Source organism: Carettochelys insculpta, chromosome 10, assembly GCF_033958435.1.
Source record: "Carettochelys insculpta isolate YL-2023 chromosome 10, ASM3395843v1, whole genome shotgun sequence".
In the NCBI taxonomy this organism is placed as follows: Eukaryota; Metazoa; Chordata; order Testudines; family Carettochelyidae; genus Carettochelys; species Carettochelys insculpta.
This window is the reverse complement of record NC_134146.1, coordinates 48,583,805-48,602,517: the sequence shown is the minus strand read 5'-3', so window position 1 is coordinate 48,602,517 and position 18,713 is coordinate 48,583,805. Positions and strand designations below refer to the sequence as shown.

At 49.6% G+C, this 18,713-nt stretch overlaps 1 protein-coding gene across 3 annotated transcripts in view; it reads right to left on the bottom strand.

The window, feature by feature from the left end:
- Positions 1–18,426, bottom strand: part of RUBCN (rubicon autophagy regulator) — a 60,895-nt gene extending 42,469 nt beyond the window's left edge. For 2 of the 3 annotated variants that reach the window (XM_075004716.1, XM_075004717.1), the window contains exons 1-3: positions 18,294–18,426; positions 5,603–5,756; positions 30–113 (exon numbers count right to left, since the gene is read on the bottom strand). In XM_075004716.1, coding sequence (XP_074860817.1) covers positions 30–113; positions 5,603–5,756; positions 18,294–18,331 — 276 coding nt within the window. In that variant the 5' untranslated portion in view covers positions 18,332–18,426. The remainder of the gene's footprint in view (positions 1–29; positions 114–5,602; positions 5,757–18,293) is intronic. The other variant, XM_075004718.1, reaches the window with a different exon arrangement.
- Positions 18,427–18,713: the final 287 nt, after the last annotated feature.

The following is an 18,713-nucleotide window of genomic DNA, read 5'->3' as shown; positions in this document are numbered from 1 at the left end:
GCTCCAACGCCAACCCCGCTAGAACTCACCTTCTCTACGTGATGAGCAGAGCGTGGGCTCAGCCAGCGGATATCTTTCACAAACTGCCAATAATCCTTCTGCCTGCAGCACACCTGCATGGAGATCGCAGTCAGATGCTGCCACAAAACGGACAGTTTCCACGAGACCAGTGCAGCTGATGCAGGTTTCATTAATGTCTCGTGTGGTCACTGCACCACCCAACTGACAGTACAACTAGTCGCTCACAGGTGAGAGAGAGAGAGGGGAAGCGTGGCCCAGTGGTTAGGACCTTAGAGACTTGAGAGACCTGGATTCAATTCCTGGCTCTGTCAGGCTTCCTGTGGGTCCTTGGGCGAGTCTCTCTGGGCCTCAGTTCCCCATCTGTAACCTGGGGATAACAGCGCTGCCCTGCTTCACGATACATGGTGAGCAGAAATACCCTGCCTCGGAGGCACTCAGCTGCTACAGTGATGAGAGCCATCTAAGCACCATATAGTATATACACAGGTGCGCACAGATATGGGGGGTTTGTACCCCCCCCACATACAAACACTTTAATTAACCCTTTCCTACCACATGCAGGATTTGAATGAGTCAGCTATGCCAGTAAAACACCCTGTGCCAGCCCATTCCACTGAACGTCTGAACTGCAGAGTCTCTCAGCATTGGCCATTCTGGTCTGGGGGGCAGTGGCTGAGCAGGGGGACATAGGCCGTGCATGACCCTACAGGCGCTCTGGGGAAGTGGTGAGCATCTTATTGAGCTTACAGCTCCTCTGCCTCTTCTTGAAGCAAACCGTTCCCCACACAGCCAGCCCCAGGAGCAACCCAAGGGCACAGGGCTGCAGGAGCAGTACATTGGTATTATCTGCACCTCATCTCACAACACAGCCCACCAGGGCCCCCTGAAGACATCCCATGTGGAGGACCACAGCCCACAGCATGCTACAGCAACCTTACGGAGGGCAACTATGTGGGCAGTTAGCTCAGTGTCTTTTTGCTTCCCAGGGGCTGAGGCTCCTCCAGGATCTGCCTGCAGCAGCAGGCTAAGCCAGCACCTGCAGCCCATTAAGGCCCATGGAACCCTCTCAAAGGCTACCCTCAGGTAGGAGGGGGAGGAAGAAAGAACGAACTGCAGATGAGAGCCTGCAAGGGGAAAGTACAGCAGCCAGTAGAAGGTACTGGGGAAGCAGCCCAGGGAGAAGGCTGGTGCACTTCGGGCTGAGGGAGGCAGCCCCTCCAGAAGCAGCTGCCCAAGGTCCCTAAGCCAGCAGCCGGGTTCCCCCCAGACTGCCCTACACCCACTGGAGCAGCTGGAGACCCCACATCCATTGGGGACCTCCCCGTTCAGGACTGTGCCAATGATGAGAAAGGCTCAATAGGCTGTTCCCCACCCTCGGGGATACTGGGAGGTAGTGCAAAAGGGATGCAGCGAACCTCTCAGGCATTTCTTTAACCGCCACAGAGCACAGGACCCACAAGGAGTAGCTTAGGCCTCTGTCACACCTGGTACTCAGCAACCTTCTGGCTAACGGGCTTGGGGAGCAACAAAATGAGACAAAGAAAAAACCAAAACAACAAAAGGAAAAGATCAAGAGGCCATAAGAAGAGAGGAAGAATTTGGACAGGACAAAGCCAAAGCACAGCAATTGCGTGGCAGTCTGGTGAATGACCCTGTCCCTTTCACAACAAGGGGAGGCGGCGGCTGGGAACTAGGGCCCACACTACTTCTCAGCAGCCGACGTGACAACCGCCCCGCAGGACACACCTTCTGCTCTGCCAGACAGACAAGGTATGGCCCAGGGCACAAGAGTGTAGGAGAGGACTGGCAGTGAAAAGGTTAATAGACACTCCACAGCGCCCACCTATTTGCAGGCTCAGGGAGCCTGGGCAGAGCTGACCTTCAGCCCAGGGAAAGTAAAACACACAGCAAGCCAAGCTTGGGGGCAGAGCTGTTCAGAGTCAGGCAAAGCAGCCGAGAGGAAGTTTTGCATGGCCAGGCCAAGGAGTCTCACTGCAGTACCAACCTTGCTGGCTCCGTGCTGCAGCAAGGTGACACCCCTTCCCAGCAACGGGAAGCAGATCACCGTTCTACCCCCTCAGGTAGGGGGAGCAGATTCACTGCTGCAGCGTGAGGAAGGTGAGGCAGTGCCGGGGGGCCAGCGGCAGAGGCCACCCTATTTAGCAATGAAAACCTTGGCAGGGTACGGGGAGCAGTGCACCTCCTGAGAGCTACCTGGAGGCACTTGTACTGAAGACCGTCCAAATAAACCCTTTGCTGCCCACCAGCCCCACGCACCTCCCAGCTTCAGCATGACAGAGATTCATGCACAAATTCAGACCTCTCTCCCCCTTACCTCTGCCTGGCTACTTCACAACCACCATTGCCACCTGCTTCATGCTTCCCTGCTACTGCTCAACCCAGGGGCAGGGCTAAGCGCCAGCGTCCAGGCTGAGATCCCTCTCTTAAAGTGACAGCACCCTGGCCCCTTGCCACAGGGCCATGGCTCATTTAAACAGTGAGCTTTCAGGACAGCGCGGAGGGAAATGAGGTCCCTGGCCCTGCTGGACTCAAGTGGAACTCAGTCCTCCAATGTCAGTCCTAGAACCACAATTGTGCAACAGAATCAGAATTACCCACCCCCCCCGCCCCGCCCAGCTCACGGTAGGTAACTTGCACATCAACTTACCAGCAAGGCTCAGCCACAACCCCTCTACTCACACCAACTTCATGTTCAGCTGCCAGAAAGCCTTCCAGCCCTGACCTAATGTCACAGTCCCTTCTCTTGCAGTCCCTCAGCTATCTGGGGAGTGGGGGCGGAGTGAGGTCCGTGGGTCCATTAGATGGATGGGCTTGCTAGTTTGTACTTCCATTGCTGGTGAGCTCTTATAAAGGCCCCAGTCAAACAGAGCTAGGGAGCTTGGTTGCTCAGAGGCCCAGTGAAATGTTCCCCAGATTACAGGTGCCTCCAGGATAAATCAGATCTGGAGGTGGGGCCTTCTGACTGCCCTTTGCAGTGTGAAATTGCAAACTTGCCTCCCCTTCACTCCTTCTCTTGACATTTTTTGCAGAGTTCAACCTTGCAGAGGTCACTGTTATCAGTTCTCTCCCTCTCAGCAGCAGCACAACTGGGGAAGAGCTTTCTGATGACACAGCAGTACAGAAGGAGTCTAACTTCAGGGAGGGACCGAGGGCAACACAAACATCCTGGCAAGCAAAGCAGCAGAGATTGTGTGTCTTAACACTGCAAGCTACCACCGGACTCTCCTGCACCGCTGAGCAGACTGGAAGCAGGGCTGAAATTTAATCGCATCCCAACAGTGTCCTGCATATTTCTTTTCCTTTCAGTTGAGGTCTGGCTCAACTTTCTTGTTAAAGATCAACTACAGAGGAATTTTTTTTTGTTGGTGCCATGTGCTACTACTTTATGAAGCATAAAAATGGCTGCAGTATTTTCTCCCTAGACAAAAAGATATTTTCCCCCCTCCACCGCCTGTTTTATCTGAGCATTATCACAAACATCAGTCAGAGTGTGTGTGTGTGTGTGTGTGTGTGTGTGTGTGTGTGTGTGTGTGTGCGCGCGCACTCATGCACGCACCCATACTAGAATATTCGGGTGAGCTCTCAGCCTTGGAGACAAAATTTTACTTTCTGTACATATAACCCAGAGGCACTGAGACCACTAAGAAAAGTGAAGTCTGCTCTATAGCCTTAACTAAGAGCCAGCAGACTTTTAGCTCATGCAATAACCATGCATAGCTTCAGTCCATGAAGTCCCAGGTTTAATCCCACCCCTCCCCCAATGATTCTGGTCCACCGAATCACATACAATAAAAAAAAAAAATATATCCTCCAAGGCTGAGAAATCTCCCACCCTATTTCTTAAATCTCTGTGTTTATAGATAATTTCTTTCCAGTTGGAAGTCAGTTTGTGGGGGCATTGCTGAATCATTCCCAGGAAGCTTTTCTCCCCTGTTTGTCAGGAGTCTGACTGAAGCAAGTGTTAGAGTTAAACTCAACTCCCCCTCCTGAGCACCTACATAGTCTCTGGCAATGTCACAATCCTAGTCCTCCAAGGAATCCTCCAGCCAGAAAGTCAAGACCTGATACTTCTAATAACAAAAACCAAATGGGAAAAGAACCTTCTTCATGTACATAAATATAGAAAAATAAAAAGGCACTTGCTTATGCTAAGTAGCTCTTACATCTAACTTTGTTCTCAAACCCTATGCGCGGAAAGCAATCAGTGATTCCATCCGTGCAACTAATGTATAGCTGGGCATGGTGTGAAGTATGGTTCCTTAAAACAAGTACTGTGCATCCAGTGCAAACCATGAGCCTTTGTTATTTCTAAGACTGCTGATAACTCAGCCAAGTTCATTTGCAACTGTGCAAACAGGGCTAATTTTCAAATCATGACTACAGCAGGGTGAGAAGTCTCAGAGGGTAGCACATTAATCTGTAGTTTTAAAAATTAGAAGCAGTCCTGGATACTCTGGATTCTATAATTTCCACTCCAACTCATCTGAGGAAGTGAGATTTACTCATGCAAGCTCATGACCTAATTTGTTACTCTCTAAGGTGCTACAGGATTGCTTGTTGTTTTTACTGTGGGGTGGAAACGGTAGCAGCAGGGGAGAGACTCAGGACTCTGTCTGAACGCTAGGACTCTTTTTGGGGATTGGAGCAAGGAGGGAGAAGAGACTGGCTTTAAGGCCAGTGAGGGGCATAAATCCCTATGAACACAGACCAGCAGGGACAAAATGAGATCACATTTGTGTGAAGAACAGATGCAGGCTAATTTTGTTATCCAAGAACATTAAGGAATAGGGTTTCTCTGGAGAGATCAGGCAAAGCTGCATCCCCCTGTGAGGTCCCACATTTCAGCTCCATCATACTAGGTTGCCTTCAGATAAATTCTGTATCAGCATTGTCACAACCCTGGGATCCAATCGGCAAAGGGGTGGGTGGGGCCAGGTTCTCACAACAGAGATCCCAGAAGCCTATCAAAAAGTGGCAGGAAAGGATAGGAGAGGTCAAGTGACAGGCCAGTGGAGTTTTCTCCAGTGTGATCAAGCTTGAGGCAAGACCATTCCCTGAGTTGATAGTTTCCTAAGCTCCTCATATGCAAGCATTTCACTCCACCGTTCAAACATTAACCCTCCCTATAGCAGTAACAGAGAGAAAGCCGCGCTAGTCTATACACTATCAAAACAAAAAAGCAGTCACGTAGCACTTTAAAGCAGCACTCTCCTTATAGCAGGATCATCCTGGGAAATCTGAGGCCCAGAGACAGGAAATTACTTGCACCAGGTCACACAGCAAATTAGTGGCAGAGCTGGGAATAAAAACCCGAGTCCTAACTTCCAGCCCTGTGCCAGAAAACCACCCTCCCCTCATAGAGCTTTAGCCCTCGCAAACTTGATGCCAACTGAACCATCAGCCAGGTGTTTCCATGCAACTAAGGCTCACAACAGATCATCTCACTCGTGGCTCCCAGAAGTCATTCATTGATCAAAGGACTGTCTCAGTAACCAACGCTCCACTGTCAGAACAGCAGCACCGTGCTCAATGGGAAATTGCCTCCCACGCAAAACCTTACCTTGTCGTGGATGAGCCCGTGGTAAAGGATGCTGTGCATGTCCCTGCACAGCCGCTCTAAGCCGCCATACTTAGACCAGACATTCGGGTTGTTGCTGGACACTAACCCTTCTGCTGTGGTCTTCAAGTTGCCCAGCAGTTTCCAATGCTCCTTCCTGCACAGGCAAAAGAACAGAGTGCCAGTCAGTTCTCATCAAATTTACCAGCTGTACAGCGATCAAAGGTGAGAGGTGTGACCACAGACCTAATTACTGGCCAGACAGTCCTGGGTGCATTAAAATCTTTTGGGTAAGGATCAAGAAGCCAGCAGGGCATGAGCAACTGCATACATGCAGCTGGGCTGTAGGCCCCCTGTCCAAGGATTTTAAGTTCACTAGACTCCTGCTAGCCTACTGAGGGCTCCACTCCTGAGCATGCCAACATGGAGCACAAGACACTGCAGGCTTATACCGGACCAATACCAAACAGCATTGCATAAGAAAGATGGATGCCAAAGTGGATTCAGATCCCATCTGTTCTGTATCACATTAGTATCCTGCCCCACTCAATATATACAGCTCTCAGCCCCGCTTGCAGCCCTCACCACAGTCTAGCGCTTGAGCACTTCTGGGGGGAGACACCACCTCTTGCGCACAGAAATACCATGAGAGAGGCGTTCAAGATTGTCTCCACTGACCATTCAAAGGATATGCAAATCTTATCCACCTAAGCATCAGGTGACTATAACATATAATTAAACAAAAGGTGAGTAGCCTAAGTCCAGCGCTACTGTAAGGATAATACCAAGAGAGGTGCTCTCAGTCCTTGAGCTCTGTACTGAGCCCAAGAGATTTAAAAATAAATTTAAAAATTACGTTGCTGTCTGGGTCAATATAAGCTACACAAACCTGGGTAACCTACTGCTTTCCAGGGCTTCACAGAATTTCTGAGCCCCGTTATCACCCCCTGGAAAGCAAGAAATTATCACTATCGGTACCCTCCATTTTATAGGGGAGGAACTGAGGATGGGGAGGTAACAGAAATTGGCCACAGGCACACAGGAAGTCAGCAGTAACTTCAGGAATGGAAAACTCATAGATGCTCAGATCTAGACAGCAATGCTTGAGAAATATAAATCCCCGAGTAAACGAGAGAACTGTACAGAGCAATATTTGCTTAATGTATTAAACAACTAAATAAAAACCACCTCGACCCAAAGACTCCATCAGTTCATATTTAGCTCTCAATTTACATTCTGTAATAGCACTATGTCATAGAAGTACATACCAACAGAAATGCCACCATACATTTTAGAAATCCCACCACAAACATGCCCCTGCAGCATTTGTAAGCATGCATGGCAGCACAGTGAGCATGGTAAAAATTAGTTTATTTGTCACTATTTAGCCTGCTTTTTCACTTTTCACATTTTAATCCGCTGCAGCAGTGAGACTAGGCTGCAGGGACTAGTGTTTTGGTCAGTTTCACTCATAGTACCTATGAGGCTGTAAAAGTGAAACTGACCAAAACACTAGTCCTGCAGCCTAGTCTCACTGCTGCAGCAGATTCAAATGTAAAAAGTGAAACAGCAGGTTAAATAGCAACAAATAAATTAGATTCTACTATGCTCACATTTTTAATCACCTGAGGTAGTGCTTCCTGCACAGAGATGGACATCTGTTTTTAAAATCTCAAATACATCTCAGCCAAAAATACATTTTTTATTGAGCTATTACATTATTACCTCGCTACCGACATTGTTTACGATGAATCACCAGATAAGAGAAGCACTCAGTTCTCTTGCAGGCCCTCTCAGACAAGCCCACAATTTTTAGTTGTTTCACGTCAGTTTAATTGCTGAGAGGGCCTATTCATTCAGTCAAGGGCATCTGATATGGATATGGAAAAGAACAGTACAGTAACTCAGTGACAGTACCGTAATTCATCAAGAATTAAGGGCAGGCCCAGTCGCTTCTGAAAGACATGCAAAACAACAAGCTCACGTAACACTTGAAAAGATCAAGGACCTGACCATGATGGAAGGGTTCATCTTACACTAAAAACCTCTACTCAATATTAGTATTCCCATGCTCTGTAGAACTCATGTCAAAGGAGAGTGCCACAGAAATTTTCAGTGGTGTTAGCCAGTCTGAACAGTTCTTCAATATCATTTAATGCACACTTATTTTCTTCTGTAGTATGGTCACTTGGCAACTTTTGGAAAGCATGACAAACTGCTCACACTGCAGTGAAACGGAAGGCAGGATAAAAGGGTGCATGCATGTTAAGGCACTCAGAGCCTCCAGATTTCCTACTGGTAACATTTCACATTTCAGAGTGCAAGCTGATTGCCTTTGGGAGAACGGATGACCTAGTCCACCCAAAAACACACAGAGCTGCATAATTCCCCATATGTCTCAGAAAACTATGCAATGCTAGAGGCAGATCACAGGTCTAGAGTAGACCAACAGGCTCTGCTGTGTCAAGTCAGGCTATGCACAAGATATGGTTACTAAACATTACGTGATACACATACAAATCCAGCTATTTGACAGCACACTGTTTTTGTTCTCAGCTAGGTTCATACTGGCAGCCCAAGATACCTCAGAAGCAGTTCAACAGTTTAGCCACAGCTTCCAAACACTATTAAAAGGGAACCGGGCCTAACTCAGATGGGATGATGGGGAAAGAGCAGAATTCTAAACCAGATTTGAGGACCAGAACTCTCCTTTGGAGCCTAACTGACTGGCTGAGCTGGAAACAGTAAAAAGTTTAACAAGCCTTGATTCTGCCAAGCTGTTCTTCTAAATTTACACAGACATTTCTGTTTCTGCATTCAGCAGGTGAGCCTGCTTTGCATACTAACAAGGGAACAAGCACAGGCTCACTGGCCACAGATCTGTGCTAACCCAGCAGCTGCATCTGCTAAGCACTGTTATTTGCTCAGCTCCTCTCTGGGATATTGCCAGGACTCAGTCAGTTTGGGGAAGTGGGAGTGAAAGCACAGCCAGAGCCTGACTTTAGATATTACGGCTTGTGATTCTGGGAAATCCCCCACTTTAGTTATTATTATCTTGCTATGAAGAGTATCCAACATGCACACACTGCCGAGGTAACTTGTGTCCATTGTACATCAGCACCTCGGTAAGGATAAAACAAAGCAAGCAGTCCTGTAGCACATTAAAAACTAACAATTTTATTTATTAGGGCATGAGCTTTCGTGGCTGTGGGTCTTACCAACAAAAGCTCATGCCCTAATAAATAAAAGAGTTAGTCTGTAAGGTACTACAAGGACTCCTTGCTTTGTTTCGCAAAGATACAGACTAACCCAGCTACCCCACTGAGACTCTTCGGTAAGGATAAATCATATCCTTGCAACACAAATCTGCCTTGGCAGGCAAGGAACTGCATGTCCTCTCCAGAGGTACAACAGCTGCATTCCAATGGAGTGGAGTCACTGTTGTCTCCTAACATAAAATTAGTCCTTGGAGCTTTGGGTTTGTTTTGGTTAAAGCACCACGTCAATGCCCCAAGATACACACAAAACCCCATGATCAGCTGAACAAAACCAGATGTAAAGGGAAAAGTCGGAAGCTATTTGGTAGAGAGATGAAAGCGAAATAGGCACGAGAAATGTTTCTGATCCGGTGGCAATTATTTTACGGCACTGGTTCTCAAAGCACAGCCCGTGACCATCTTGCAGGTGGATTGCAGGCTCTAAACTTGTCACAGCAGGAAGTCTGCCCTGGCTCTCCAGCCCTGTGTCCTTCCCCCCTCCTGTTACAGCTGCCTATCTGTTTTTAAGCTCCAGTAGCCTCATATGAATAATTCAGCATTTAAAGATAAGCAAATGCATTTTCTCATCCTGGGTGTTTGGCTGGTGGTCCACGGAAAGGTTTGCGTTGAGCGGGGTGAGCCACAGGCCAAAAAGTTCAAGAACCACTGTTTTACAGTACTGCACTGCTAATCCCACAAGATCTCCAAGCACTTCAGAAGCTAGATGTGCAAGAAGCTTCATTCATCGCTGAAATGCAGCCACCGCTGGGGTGAAACGTATCAGCTCTGTACCAGCACACAGAGCAACACTGCACTACAGTTTAAGATAAGAAATTAAAAATTCTACAGACAGCTGAAGGTGCAGAGGGAATTCAGAGAATCAAAGCTGAGCCACACACACTGGAGTCAGGCCTGGATAAGTGGATAACTTTCCTAACTTCTGTAAAGACTGCCCGGTGGGAGATTTGCTTTGGCATCTCATTTGCTGAGCCTGCCAGGAGGGGCTGAGAAGCACTGCAAGTGGATTTCCATCCATTCTCCAGCACTTCTATCTGAAAAAGGCACCAGAGAAAACTAAGCCCAGCCCTACTCGGGCACAAGATGTGGAAATAACTAGAGAAGACTTGTTGGGGAGTCTCAGTCCTTGTAGGAAAAACCCATCTACTTACTAAGGGAGTAAGGGGAACTTTACCCAGGTCACATTTCAGTACCAGACTTTCCCTTTAGAAATCACACCTCACATTTAATGCATGTTTTGTGATGAAGTCAAACAGCTAGGCATGTTCCCCATGCAAAACAGCTGAGCACTTAAGCTACAGAGACTCCTACAGTTCGCTCTCAGTTCAGCCAGCTGTCGGGGTAATAGACGTGTTCTCACAAACAGTGAAGGAGGCCCTGTAGGTGACTGAGTGAGCAGGCAGGCAGAAAGGAGATGGTGCACACCCCATCATTTGTCCAAAAGCAAACAGACCTCTCAGCACTGCGTTCAAAAGCGCTCCATCCAAACCTGGGAAGTGACACGTGAGAAAGTAACTTCAAGCTACCCAGGCAAGACTCCTGGTGTGATCTCACCCCAGAGAGAGGCAGGGAGGGGTAGGTCAGGAAGCGATGACAAAGGTCTGGTATCAGGAAGCAGACTTTGGTCTGCCTGGAGCCAGCAATATTTAGCATTTGTGTACAGTCAAGGCTGTCCCAAGGGGAGTATGGGTGGGGGTGAAGCCCAGGGCAATCCCCCATTGCCGCAGGTGCTGGGCCCCAGGGACTCCCCCCAACACACACACACACACACACACACACACACACAGCAAGCCCCTTCCCTGCTCTGGCCCCCACCCTGAACGGCCCAGTGAAAGCGGAAGTCCACTGAGCCCTGTTTCTTCCTGGCTGCTGCAGAGGAGTGGGGCTCAGCTGGCAGGGGGCCAGGTGTGACTGAGCATAGCAGGCTGCTGCTTGTGCCATGTGGTGAGTGCAGGGGTGGTGCGAGGGGAGACGACCCCTCTGCTGCTGCTGCCGCCGCCGCCAATTGCCCCCACGGCCTGCACTCTGCCTTCGGAAATCCTCCCTGCTCCTGTCCATGGGGTGGCTGCCACAGTGGCCCCAAAGCAGAGGGCTGGGGCAGTTGCCCCACCTCATCCTCCGGTCTGGACAGCTCTGTATACAGTACCATGGCATTTCCACAGCAACCAACACAGTCCTACTATGAAGAGCTTTTTGCTCATGCCAGTCACAAGAGGGCATGCACGGCACAGCCTGGGAAATGCACAAGCAGAGGAAAGAACTGAAGGACAAATTCTTAACCTGTGTTCACTGATGAAGTGTCTTTCAGGTCAGTGCGACGCTGATTTACAGCACCTGACGACAGCACTTCAGATGTGCCAGGAAAGGCTGGATTCTTATTTCCAGAGCACCACCGACGTACAGAGCACAGCGTAAGAGACCATCAGCTAATCAGAGGGGGTATTTTTCTAACAGCTCATTTTACAGCCCTGGCTGATTTCCCCCTTGTGGACACAGGCCAGGCTGCCACAATGGACCCACCCTTTGAACTGCAAGCATTTCCAGGCCAGACTGGCCTGAGCAGCACTAAGACACTAAGTCCAGGGGTGAAGATTAGCTATCTGTTAGCCCCCACTGGAAAGCGGGATGCCGTGGCCCAGCTGCCCTAAGCCCTAAGACTGGTGCTGAATCCCTAAGTCTCCCCACCAGCTTAAACACAGCCCTCCTCAGACCACTGCCAATGGGGACACGAGGGTACCAGGGACAGCTGAAGCAAAAGAACACAAAGAACCTCCCAGAGCAGCCACTTCCCACAGACATCACCAGAGATACACACCTACGCAACAACCACCAACACCTGCATGCAACACCCTCCTTCCAGCGCCCTCACTGCTTAGGGCTCCAGGATCTCCCGTACTCTGTTTCTCCAGTTCAGCCTTCTGGCTGTTAGCTGATGGATGGATGGGGAGAGAAGATCGGATCCTTAAATAGGCGTATTAGCCCCCTCTGTCAAGTGACGTCCCTTGCTTCAAAACCTGTCAGGTGACCAGCGGCTTAACTCCAGGCCAAGCCTGGCCCACCTCCCACACAGGTCTATGCTTAAAAACACCTGGCAGGTCACTTGTGGCTGTGAAAAATTTTGCACTGAGCAACTAGTTAGAGCCGGGGTGGGCAAGGTACAGTCCTGATCCAGCCCACTAAGCCACGGGATCCAGTCCACAGACTGCCCCAATGGGACTCTCAGGCACAGAGCAGAAAGACAATTAAAGCAGCATGGGCAAGCAGCTTCCTGTTCCATGTAGCTCCTGGCTCCAGACCCAGGGAGGTTTGGATGCTGCTCCCTGCCTCTCAGCAAAAATCTATCAGCTCTCAGTGGCTGTTTTCTTGCCAACAGGAGCACAGAGATTTTGCTGGGGGGGCACAAGCAGCGTGTGAAGCCTCCCCACCCCCCTCAGCGTCTGGAGAAGAGTCCCATGGAGCAGGCTCAATTGATATGGGGGTACTGGCTGGGAGCCGCCTAGGTAAGTGTGTCCTGGCCAGGACCTGCCTCTGGCACTCGGCCCCTCCCTTCCCCTCATCTCGCCACCAAACCCTCTGCAGCGTCCCCCTCTCCCAGATCACAACTCCATCCCAGCCAGCTGCTTTGAGCGGTCTGGGGCTGTTGGAAGCCAGGGAAGCCAGCCTGACTGTGCTGCTGGCAGGGGAGCTGCTTAGTAAGCACCTCCTTGACACAGCCTGGAACACCAACTCCTTCTCAGACCCTTCATCACCTCCCACACCCTTTCCCCAGGCCAGAATCCTCTCCTGAAGCCCAATCCCCTGCCTCAGGTCATTACCCAAACCCCCTGCAACCACCTTCCCCACACCCCACATCACAACTCCCTCTCAGATCCTGCATCCTCTCCTACATCACTCCGCTAGGCCAAAATCTTCTCCTGCACCCATACCTCCTCACAGACCCTGCACCCCAATGTGACCTGGGACAGGGTAACCTCTTCCTTCACCCAAATCCCCAATCCAACCCCACATCCTCTCCTGCATCCCAGTCCCCTGCCCTGAGTTCCCTCGTGCACCCAATCTCCACCCCAGATGCCCTCCATAGTGGACTGAGGCCCTTGACCACTGACCAAAGTTTTGGAGTGTCTCCCCCTCCTGCTCTATATCACAGCCAAACCCAGGAAAGAGTTGGTCCCTTATCTGCACTTTCCTGTTCTTCTACAGTGGATCCATCTGAATGGAAGGAGCGTCTAGGTCAATGGCTCCTGATGACCCTCCTGTTGTAATATATGGAGATATACCTATCTCATAGAGCTGCAAGGGACCTTCTGAGGTGGAGTTCAGTTCCCTACACTCACAGCAGGACCTACCATCATCCCTGACAGCTTTTTTCCTTTTTTCAATCTACTTGCCCCAGATCCCTAAATGGCCCCATCAAGCACTGAACTCACAACCCTGGGCTTAGTCAGCCAATGCTCAAACCACTGAGCTACCCCTCCCCTCTGCTAGGTGTGACCTGCCTCTTGACTGATAAAATAGCCAGGGGGACAAAACCGCAAAAAACATGTAGCTCTCCTGAGTGGACTGTACCAGCTTCGGCAAACACCAAAGATATGTCCTCAAAAAAACCCACTAAGCATTGACAGCCTTGTACAGCTCGACATGCACTAAGACTGAGTGACTAACACAACTAACAGCTTCCACGGGCAACCTGGAACTGCGTTTTGAGAAAGGACTTGAGGGAGGCATTCTAACAGATGGGGTCGGGAAGCAATGACAAACGTCTCTCTAACGAAGTGGGTCTTTGCCCACGAAAGCTTATGCTCCAAAATATCTGTTAGTCTACAAGGCGCCACAAGACTTCTTGTTGATCTCTCTAATGCAGGCTGAAAAGAAACAGCCAGAGTATCAAATTTCACAGAGCATTTAGTTGGAGTGGGTAATTGATGGAAGTGTCTGGTCAGGCTGGTTCACCCCAGCTGACCAAACCTGGCCACACACCCCCCGTTCCTAGCTGCTGCATTACCGTCAGTAATAAAGATTCTAACAGACAAAGGGTACTTTGACTCACATCTGTGCCCTCCCGTTGCGACCAGTAGGGTTTCACAGGTTTAACTGAGGCCAGAATCCAGCCCTGCACCTGATACTCAGGGTATGTGTATACTTACCTGGGGGGTCAGCATGCCATGCACGATCTACCGGGGATCGATTTTTGTTACGTGCAAAGACGCAGCAAAAACTGATCTCTCTGGGCTTGGCTGTTGACCCTGGTACTCTACACTGCCACATGGAGCAAGGGACTTTGGTGCAAGCCTGAAGAGGCCCAACCTACACCAGGGAAGAAAGTCGATCCTGATATATCAATTCTAGCTACCCAAATGGTGTGACTAGAATTGCATATTTGGGATCGATTATGATCCCTAGCACAGATCAGGCCTCAGTTAATGCCGTTGATGATGCAGGAGGCAGAAAAGACACACTGCGCAAGGGCTAAGTTGGATAATGCAGGACTAGAACGAACAAAAGCTTATTTTGGTCAATGAAGTCAGCAGAGTGACTCAGAACATACTCATGGAGCTATGTGGCTGAGTCAAGGAGGATTTTTTAAAAACAGTTAAATTTCAGAGTAGAAATTTTAAACTAAGTTACATCAGAGCAGCGAACATGCTGCAGGTGCCATATTCAATAAGGGGAAAAGCACGAGTACATGGCTGCTTGAACACTCTGTCTGGGGAAATCATCCGATTCATTTTGACATACTGCAGAGATCAGTTTGTGTGTATGGAGATCATTTGTGGGCACTGATGTGGGACAATAGCCTGTTTGCTGTCAGTTTGCCTCAACTTTAAAGGTGATTGGCAAACCAATTATTTAACTGCATGCTTTGAACTCTGTTGTCTAGGAAACCAAAGAGGAAACACAATAAGTTTTTGTGGATCATGATGCCTGCTCCTCATGCAGGCTTCGAGACGCGCATTATCTGTAGCAACTGAGAGAAGCAAACAAATCAGAGACAAGCTATTTTCCTCCTCAGCACGGGAAATTGGCTTCTGCTGGGCCAGTCACAGACAGCAGAGGAGGCCCACTAGAAGTTATGCCACAGAGCTACTGGCACTACACCACCGATACTGAAACCAGTAATGCAGCTGGGACTGCCACGTGCTCTGGGCTTTCCCTGTAAACACAACGCATACGCCTGCTGCTCAGCACTTATATTCAAAAGCCTTTTCCCCATATGAACGAGGGCAGCAGCATTCTAATTGCTTTGTTTTAACTCTACAAGTGGTTTCATTTTTGAGAGTGAGAGTTCAGGGCTGGTACAAGATGCCAGCCTGACAGCTGTGGGGACTGATGTTTGTCCTGTAGCTCGTAAGAACTAAACACCGGATGGTACACTTTCTGCACCATCCATGAAGATCCTTAATCATGATCTTCAAAAGCCACATAGGAAAGAGAAGGGAGTCCCATTTCTACAACTCACTGAATCCTTGATTCCCCCTAGAGGCATCCTATAATACATCAGTGCAAGCCATGAGCTTGGTGATACAGACAAATATATAGGAGACCCCAACCCACCCAGGAACTCCTGGACTGAGACTCCAGCTCACAGGAGCTTCTGGACATTGTGGTTTCTTAGGACAAATGTTTCAATAATCCCATGCAAGCAAACCACCCCATCATTAAGCCAGCACAGCATTAACCTATGGGGCAGAACAGTAACAGAGAGGTAGCAGAGACAATCTCTGTTGTGTTGTGTACAGCATTCCTGTGCCACCACAGTCATCTCGCCTGCAAACCTACACAACAAGCAGAGACTGAAGAGGACAAAAAGGAAAGTAACTGCAGTTCCAAGTCTCCAACAAGATCTTTGGAACTAGATGGGGAAAAAAAATGCAGAAAGCCCTTTGCTGGTTTTCATTTTAAATCACCAACATGACATGGGTGAAGACAGACGAAGGAGCATACAGAGCACATGTTCTTAACCTATGTTTGCAAATAAAACCCCCAAGACATTCCTTGCTGTGAGATGGCTGCCTAGTGGTAGGAGTTAACTGCAGCCTACTCCCTACCATGAAATTTCCAAAGCCAAGCAGCTGATCAAAGGCAGAGACCAGCTTTCTATGCTCTACTTGCAATATTAGTTGTTTCCTTGCCCTGTCAGCTTCTTCTATAAAATTCTCTCTCTGGACACTGCTGTTCCCCAGCCTTTCTTGTGTGACACTGAAGTTTACCAGAACGTCTTCACATTAACTCACTGCTGCACTGTTTATCAATGGTCTCCAATGACCCAGCTAAATCATTCAGAACACCTGCTTCCAACCCCAGCGCTCTGTGAGTACCACTTCACCACTTGGCTAAAAGAGAGCATCTGCCTTCACCCTGCCCTTTGATGTGACATTTGCATTGAAATCTTTGCTCTTTTCTTTCCTCACGGATGAATGGAGAAAGAAGCAGGCACAAGATAACTCCGCTGAGTCCACCCCTCAGTGAGGGCAGTGGACATAATAGGTCTATGACCCTAGCCTAGGCAAATGTTGAAACCAGCAAAACCTTCATCCTCCCCCTGTAATACCAATTATGTACCATATTAACCTACACCTAATACAACAGGTATTTAGAAACAGAGATGCAGAATCATTAGCAACACGTGGAATAACACTTCTAAAGGCACATGCCAGAATCTTTTCTAGCACATACTATTGCACAAATCACCTCAATCAAGCAAACAATGGAGAGAGCCACTACAGCACTAGCTCCGCAAGAGACATTGTCCTTCTTCTTTCAGTGGGGACTGAAGTGTACTCTCAGATGTCCAGCACAACATGCACTTGCTTTTGCAGATTTGTAACAGTCCCAAGGAGAACCACAATGCTGCATTGTGATACACTGCTTATCTATATATTTCTAACATACCATCAGGTCAGAAGAACATAAGAACAGCCATACTGGGTCAGATCATAGGCTCACCAAGCCCAGTATCCTGTCTTCTGACAGTGGTCAATGCCAGGTATCCCAGAGGGAATGAACAGAACAGGGAATCATCAAGTGATCAATTCCCTGTCACCCATTTCCAGCCTCTTGCAAATAGAGGTCCTCATTTTATCCATAGCATGGGAATTTGCCATTCCAGAATCAAAGCTTTCATTAGAAGCAAGAACTGTTTCTGTCCCTGCTGGTCAGGGAAAGGACTCTGAAAATGTGACTCAAATGTAATCAATGCTCCTGGTCTTTCTGAATCGTCTCAAATTGGGGGGGGGGGGATTAATTTATTAGAGCTCCGAGCTGTGAGACTAGCTCCATTCATCTCAATGGGTTAAGTTTGAAACCTCGGGATTACAGTTTAAATGGCAACACTTAGGCTTTGGCTACGCTACTGTGCTTTTACCAACACAGACCCTGGGCAGCATAACTTCTACTGATATGCAGCATCCCCACAAGAGACCACTCCAGCAGACAAAGGAAAATTTATTTGGCTTGTTTGTTCATTGTGGGGGATTACACACCTGTGAGCAACAAAAGCTTTGCCGCTCAATTGCCACTGTAGACAAGCCTCAAACTTTTCACTGCTGATAATACTAAGACATTCAGCTTAATGGGCTTAATTGAAACTATCTCCTGCAGATGCAACTGTTCTTTATGTATCCGCTAAGCATCTGTCAGACTCTATAATGCAGTTCTTTGCTACCAGTACAAATCTCAATGATATTATGAAAACTGAAGATGTGGGGGCTGGGTAGGCCAAAGGGAGTTTTTAAGAACATAAGAATGGCCATACTGTGTCCCAGGTGCCAGAAAAGGAATGAACAGAGCCAGTAATTATCAAGTGAGCCACCCCCTATTACCAAACCAAATAACGCAGAAACCTTTGTATAGTTGACTGATCAGATTAATCGTTGCCATTTACTCCATTAAAACCTCCACTATTTCAGTTTAGCTGCCAATGTAGGGCACCGCAGCTCTGAAGACTTCAAGTCAGACATGAAAGGCCCTCCACTCCCAGACGTTTATGGTCAACACTAGCAACTCTTTAAAGCAGGGCAACCAGTTGCCAGGGCCAGAAGCAGATATCACCCAACAGGCTCCCCCTCTGCAGGCTCTGGAAATCAGGGGCGTCGTAGAACAGGATGGCTGAGGACAGCTCCGACTCATAAGAATAACGAGACTCGGCGGCGGCGGCGGCCTCCAGAAGCCCTACGGAGCGTCCGGTGTTCGGCTCACCCCTGCGGGCAGCCAGCTCCGTCCCGACGTGTCCGGCACTGGCCGCTCCGGGCGCAGCCGAGCGGGCTCAGAGCAGCGCCGATCTCTGCGCCCACTACCGCCCTCCCACAATACACACCCCCGCCGCTCCCAGGCGCGCTCGCACACCCGGCTGTCCCCGCACCCACAGGCCCCTCGCGCTGCGCCAGTGCCGCTCGCGCCCCCAGCCGGACAGCCCCACCCACCTGCTCGCCTCCGGCTCCGCGCAGCACCCGATCTCCATCCCGGCCGGAGCTCGCCTCTTCTTCCCCCCGCCTCCCCGCGGCCGGGCCCAGCCCCCTGTGAGGCGCAGCCGCCACCGCCTTCCGGCACCCGCTGGCCGGCGGCAACTGCAGCTCCAGCGCGCGCCGCGGCGGGGAAACTACCGCTCCCAGCGTGCACTTCGCCTCTCACGGCTGGGCGCCCGCCCCGGCTTGAGGACTTTGCTTCCCGGCATGCCCCGCGCCGATGGAACTACACCTCCCATGAGGCACGGCGGGCCGGGGCTCCCCGGGGAAGGCGCGGCGGGTTTCCAGCAGGCGAGTCGTGCACGGGGCGAGCTAGCTAGGCACGCTGGGCGTTTGCACGGGACATGCAGTCAGATTATTTGCTCGTTAGTTACTTGA